The 6,826-nt window shown below is 44.9% G+C and overlaps 1 protein-coding gene across 3 annotated transcripts in view; it reads left to right on the top strand.

The window, feature by feature from the left end:
• The window catches only part of bmf1 (BCL2 modifying factor 1), an 82,264-nt gene extending 75,735 nt beyond the window's left edge, over positions 1 to 6,529 (top strand). For all 3 annotated transcript variants that reach the window (XM_070979669.1, XM_070979670.1, XM_070979667.1), the window contains 2 exons: positions 53 to 255; positions 5,375 to 6,529. In XM_070979669.1, the coding sequence (XP_070835770.1) occupies positions 53 to 255; positions 5,375 to 5,491 (320 nt within the window). In that variant the 3' untranslated portion in view covers positions 5,492 to 6,529. The remainder of the gene's footprint in view (positions 1 to 52; positions 256 to 5,374) is intronic.
• Positions 6,530 to 6,826: the final 297 nt, after the last annotated feature.

Here is a 6,826-nt window from a genome sequence, read left to right on the forward strand (position 1 = left end):
AAACACTTGTGGTGTTGATAAAATAATAAGTCTTGGCATCGACACTCAACAGGCAACGCAGGTTTTCGATTGCACTTCCCGGCACACTTTGAGCTTGTTGGGGATCAGGAAGACAGGCGGCAAGAAAGCGAAGGGGAACAAAACGGGATGGAGCAGCTTCCCCAGCAGCAGCCTGTGGCCCGCAGTGTGGAGGCCTGCATTGGCCAGAAACTCCAGCTGATAGGAGACCAGTTTCACCGGGAACACCTACAACTGGTAAGGAGGACATATGCATCCTGCTGACTGTATCAGCTGAAGACAGACACTTCTACTGGCTTCAAGTATGATGGCAGTAAACAAGTGCAACTGGCCAATAATAGCCCATGCAGTAACAGAATCCCCCCTCGTTATCCTATATGAAGTGATGTGTGCAGGCAATCCTGACAGTTTTCAAATTTGACTAGTAGATAGTAGTAGTACACTAGTAGACACCAGGCAAACAACTCTCTTTCCCGTTAATTGAATCGCCTCTAGATATGTCACTCCACCTCAGCTGGCAAAATAAAATACATTAAAGCCAGTGGGACACACTATTATACAATGCAGTTCCTTTAATATCATGTAACCACATGAGAAAAATACCATAAACACTTCTTGGCTCTTGGCCTTTATAACATAGCAGCAGTAAAGGAATAGTCAAGAATTTCCCACCTCATTATTTCGTATGCAGGAGGAGGAAATTCAGTTTGCTAAACAAGCCTCTTAAAATTTCAAAGTGCTGCACACAAACCAATTTAAAGGTGGAGGAGAGACATTTCCTTATTTGTACAATGAGTTTGGACCCAGTCTGCCCTTGTGGATTACCAGGAGCTGTATGGTCAGGTTAATGTGATGTGTGGACTGGAGACAGCTTGGTCTCAATTGTCAACTAAAAGTTAAAAGTTAACATTGTGCTTTTGTTGTTATGGCTCATTATATCAGAAGCTCATCTGGGTCTTACATGGAGAACCAACACAGCTTTTACCTTTTATCAACCCTAGATCTTCTGTCCATTTCCACTGGCTTCACAACATGCACAACTCTGCCACCATCAAAGCAGATGTCGCTGTGTTTGTGTGTGTCAGGTTAGGGTGGAGTTTTTTTTAAAGTCAAAGCAGAAAAAAGTGCAGTCCACACATAAAAACAACATCCACAGAGTTTTTTAAAATTAATGTTTGGGTCCCACATTGATCTGACAGTGTTTTATGGTGGGGAAAAAGTTTGCTCTCTTTTATTGTGTTTGCTCCATATTTGTTTTGGAGAGGCTCTGTGCACATGCAGAATTTACAGAGCCCAGTAATTCACCCCCCCCCCCCCCAAGCCAAAGACATTGCTGAACCAGGACAGCCCTTCCCCCACCTCACCAGCCCCAGGCCCTCCCCCTGCCTCCTCTTCCTGTTTATTTCTCTCTCTCTCTCTCTCTCTCTCTCTCTCTCTCTCTCTCTCTCTCTCTCTCTCTCTCTCTCCTGTTTCCTCAGTGTGCTGTGGAGGCAAGTGGTGTGGAGGATGCCTGGCCTCAAACAATACACTGTGGTCAGGGTAAAACTGTCCACTGAGTCTGTGTGCTGCGTAATGTTGCCTGTGTTGTACAACAGCGACACACAGTTGTTTTATTGGCTGCAACATCAAAAATATACACAAACCCTCAGGGGAGAGCAAGAGTCTCTTGCTGCATGAGTGGCTGCCAGTCTAACATTCATATTTATTCGTACATGCACGTTTCAACACACACAGACTGATACATACGGGAAAAAGCAGAAGTGGCGGGAGTAGGTAAACATGTTGTAACCCGAAGCTCAGCGCATGAGCCCCGAGGGGGACAGCTGTGGTTCTAGGGAGTCTCCAGCCAGCCCCTTCCTTCAGCCACAGGAGACAACCAAATAAGAGGTCTATGCAGCCATAGAGAGAGGGGGTGGGATCCATAATGATGGTATAAGTTTGTATATGAGGGAAGGAGGTTTGGAAATGAACCTCAAATGATCAAGTAACAACCATCTTTGGTTGTCTTAAAACCTCCCTTCTGGGACCCTCCCTGCTCAGCACATAATATACTTTTCTTTTTTTTGTTCTTTTTTTTAACCTCATACTCAGACGTGCGAGACACTTTCTGATTTTCTCATGCGCTTATCAAGTTATTTATACCCCTGCAGCTCAGCATGACTCATGCACTGTGACACTGGCAAACGCAACGCAGACAACCAGACAGTCAGACAGGAGGGCTGCTGCGATGTGTGCGACTGGGATCTGTTGACGCACAACAGAGGCAGGCCTGGGTCAGGGGATGAGGAAGTGGCTTGTGCTCTTTTTCACTGGTTGAGTAAACAGCAGAGAGGACAGTCAGAGTGAGAACGGCCTTGTGAAGTCATATCCTGAAGCTGCAAGTGACAGGACACAGATACGCTGATGTTGTGATAGTGACCGAGCAGTGAAGAGAATAATACTTTTTGCCTGCATCATGAAGAAGAAGAAGGGAACTTTTAATGCTAACTTGCACAGAGACCGGTTTGACCATTGTTGACACTTGTCATTCAAGCAGAGTATAATTAAATTTCTGCCCGTGTGTGTGTGTGTGTGTGTGGCCTGAGGGATGTTTTTACAGCACAAACACTCTTGTGCCTTTTGGATGCTTATTTATGCTGAAGCCTCTGTAATTGCTATTTCTAGCTCTGGTTGTGCAATTGATTGTGTTGTGCGTGTGTGTGTATACATGCTCATTCATGAATACACTCATACTTGTTTTTCTGCTTTTTTTTCTGTCTTTCGTCTCTCACTATCACACAGTATGACAGTCGGTACAAAAACTCTCACTCCATCATAGTGGATATGTCCATCAGGTCTAATTCCTGTCCTCTCCTGTCACGAGGTGATTGCAGTCATTCAGTGCAGACACTTGTCCCTGAGCCATCCAAGTGCCTTCGACTGCCATCGCCTTGACGGATCTGGGAGCGATGTAGCTGTGAGTGTTCTCCATGGGAGCCCGCGGCCCCTGGCGAAAAGAGGGATTAGGTAGCGAGGGAGCGCTGGTGGATGCTGACAGATAAATTGCTCCTCTGTCAGAGAGGGCTGGAGGGGACGCCGAGGTCCCCAGAGGATGGCTGACATTAGCCGGCCCGCCATTTGAGACATGGCAATAATGACGGTCACAATGGCAGGAAGACGGCTCCAGCCTGCACAGGGCAAGGAGCAGAGTTAGGTTTCATCCCCATGTTTTTTTAAGAGAGACGACTCCTGGTGCTTTCGATAGGAGGTGTTGAAAGCAGGGTTGAATATCGTCTGTGTGTGTGTGTGTGTGTGTGTGTGTGTGTGTGTGTGTGTGTGTGTGTGTGTGTGTGTGTGTCTGTCTGAGTGTGTGTGTCTACACGCACGCAGCGTTTGTGGCTTTATCTCTTCACTGTTTCAGTGAGGGCACGGCACTCCTTTCAGCAGTTGTAGAGGGGGGAGGAGTTGCACTGGAAATAAAAACACATGAAGCTGGCTTTGGATGTTTACTCTTCACTCATTGTGCTGTGACGATTGTTGTTCACGGTGATGTCCGTTTGTGATGCTCTCTATTATCTAATACCACAGCTCTTTGTATTTTTCCTTGGCTCCTTGTCTACTCCCTGATGTGACTAATCCAGAGGTTCTTGCTATTGAGGCTGTCCTGTTTGCTCAAGAGATAAGACAGAGCTTCAGAGCAGCTGGCTGGACAGACAGCCCACATGGGACACTGATAAAGCACATCAGGCTGGTGTCAGAGTGACGACACGGAGCATCTGGCTAGACTCTGCCGCTCTATCGCAGGCTAAATTTAGGGCCCGAGCCTCATTTTGGCAGTTGGTGGCGTGACTCATGACTGAGTTGCGACAGGCCTGTGCACACCTCTTTTTCTCATTCACACTCTCTCTTTCTCTGTTCGTGTCAGTGCCTCTCTCTCAGCTTGGTAGAGAGGAGGGCAAAAGGTCACCATCACAAGAACATTCTGTTTCTCTTTCTAAAGATTAATTGCTTCTCATGTAGCTTGTAGTGATAAATCCCTTAGTTGACTCATTTTACCGCTGCAGCTTTTGCTGTCTAATGTTGAAACTCTAATCATGATTAAGTATTACACATATTGACACACAATATACGATGTAATCGCACATAATGCAGCCATTCTGCCTCCCTCCTCTTTGATCCCAGAGTTGTAACTGACTGTAGTCTCTCATGTAATTTAGTTTTAAATTTATAAAACTTAAGGCACGCCAATGTTTAACCGAGTCGAGCCACGCTGGCTGCCAGCTCATCCATTCTGTGCTGCATTTAAATATTGCCTATGTTTATTTGAAGCAGACATAATGCTATTATTATGTCCTTATCAAAATATCCCCAGGCAAGATTTAGACATGCTGCGTAACAGTGGACTGCTTTTATCAAGATTCCCAGCAGCCTTTGATTTGATGATTTTCATTTATTCATTTATTGTTTTTACCTCTTACCCAGTACGAGTAAGCAAGTTGTAAGTGCACACGCTGGTTGGGACCTGGCAAAGCTTATGCAACACCCTGCAATGTTCATCACAAAGTGATAAGTGTAGAAACCCAGAGGCTTATCACAATGGCAGTTCTTGGCTGGTAAGTAGGTCAATGTTTGGACACCAACTTAGCGGCCATGTAAATATGGCATATCTAATCTCGGCCTTTAGATATTTTGCCTCTCATAAACAGCAGCAGAACATTTCCAAGAAAAGGTGCTGCACTGTGTGCATTGTCAGGAAAAAGTAATCTGCAGCCTCCCTCCGTTTACGGCCTTGACGGGCTGAAAACAACCACGGCACTATCAGGCACGGTGGAGTCTGCCTTTCGTCTGCAGATGAGCTACTGTACCTCTCTCGTGCGGATACGCGTTTTCCAGAGGCTCCCTGCCCCTCATCAAGAGCTCCCTAATCCCATTTGGTGCAATTATCTTATCTCAGCTTCTCAATAGCAGAGATAGCATTATCCCCCCTAATCGCACACAATCCAATTGGCTCGCAAACCTGAGTGAGCCTCCTCCTGAGCCACTCGCTGCTGGTCTCTGCCAGAAAGATTTTAAAAAGTGTGACCGTGCGATGAATGTGTTTATGGCTCGGAATGTGTGTTGGGAAGGCGGGATTGTGTAGGGATCCAGCACACAAAGGGAGGCCTCGCTAATAATACTGTTGGGGACAGAAGCAGACTGTTGTGGAAATATCAGCGTTGTTCCGCTGTCTGGTTTTGTCATCTCAGTTGACCCTTTTCACCGTCCTCGCTGTCGATCAGTGTACGTGACAACGCAACATGAAAACCCAAACTAGCACAACTTCACTAGTGTCTGAAGAGTGCACTAACTTACACGTGTTTGGTCTTTGTTGTTTCAGTATCATCGAAACCAAAGGAACCAGGGGCCGCTGTGGTGGCGCCTGAGCGCGGCTCTGCTCAGCCTTCTGTTTGACAGGGGGTTCATTGCTGGAGGAGGTGGAGCAGGACGGAGGTGAGGGGCGTCTTTCTCCTCACATCCCTTTTCTTCATCTCTCTGAGGAACTAGACTCCTAATGGCACTGTCACATCTAACACGGGTCTGTTTTGGGGGGACAAAAGAAAGGAGACATAAAGTCACCGCGGGACGGAGACAACCAACTTTTATACAAGGTCGTGCGTGGTTTTTTTTTTCTTTCCAAGAAGATGCCATGATGCTCCGAGATTCCTCTACAGGACAATGTTCATATTTTGGTAAACGTGTGGTGTAGTAGTTTTGTACAGTACATTGTTCTTGGTAAAGTTTTTGCACTTCAACATGTATCCATCTTTAATGACCTCCACAGACCCTGGGAATGCCTTATTCAATGTATTCTGCCAGAATGAGTATTGAGCAACTTTGACAGGCAAGATGAGATGGTTATGAAATGAAAGGAAATGCGGTGTGAGTTTCCCAGCTGACCAGACAAGTTGATTAACTAATTTCCAAAGAGGCAACTTCTCAGAACAAAGCATTTTGCACCTCACCTCAATGGAACATTTATGTCCTCTTATTTTCTTTATTTTGCTTTCTGTTTTTGTTTTCTTACTCTTCAATTTTCTTTGGTATGGTATTAAGTTTGAACATGTTCTCTCAGCATCATTCAAAATATTGGGAACCAAGTTAAGTCTCTGCAATCGAAAGATGTTTCTTTAATAGGCATCGATGTTTTGAGTCTTTCTTCAGTCACATGCTACATGTCAAACAACTAGAACATTTTGATGGCTCAGCAAGTATCGGGGTGGAGTTTGCACCAGTACTGAACATCAGTGACTGGTCAAACAAGCCTGGTGACTGTCAGCAAACCTGTGCACAACAGCATTCAGTCAGATTTCAAGCACGCACTGATTGATGCTAATAGCAATATTAGGAATTGGGAGTATTGACAGTGAAACAAATGAAAAAAAAAAAAAAGCAGTTATCTTGAATTAATACATTATTTGTTAATTGACAAAACCACAGAGCATTCGCAAGAAGATTTTAGGCTACACCTAAACACTCGACATGAGTTTTTATTGACATCATTTATTGTATACACACACTGATACGAATCATACTGTATTCAGATCATTTGGACATTTGGACCATTGGACATTACAGATTCATTACTGATTATGCAACTTCCCTTATTGGACTGTTGAATCTAATGCCTGTTACCTACTGAAAACAGCCACTGGGTGGCTGGACGTTGTCTGAGATGTAGCACACTAAAGAAGAACTGAAGATGAACAAAATGATGAAAAGACATTTAGATTAACGTGATGTTGTGCTTACTTTCTGAGTGTTGGAGGTTTTGGCACCTGTGCACTAAATT

Source organism: Chaetodon trifascialis, chromosome 14 (genome assembly GCF_039877785.1).
Source record: "Chaetodon trifascialis isolate fChaTrf1 chromosome 14, fChaTrf1.hap1, whole genome shotgun sequence".
Lineage (NCBI taxonomy): Eukaryota > Metazoa > Chordata > Actinopteri > Chaetodontiformes > Chaetodontidae > Chaetodon > Chaetodon trifascialis.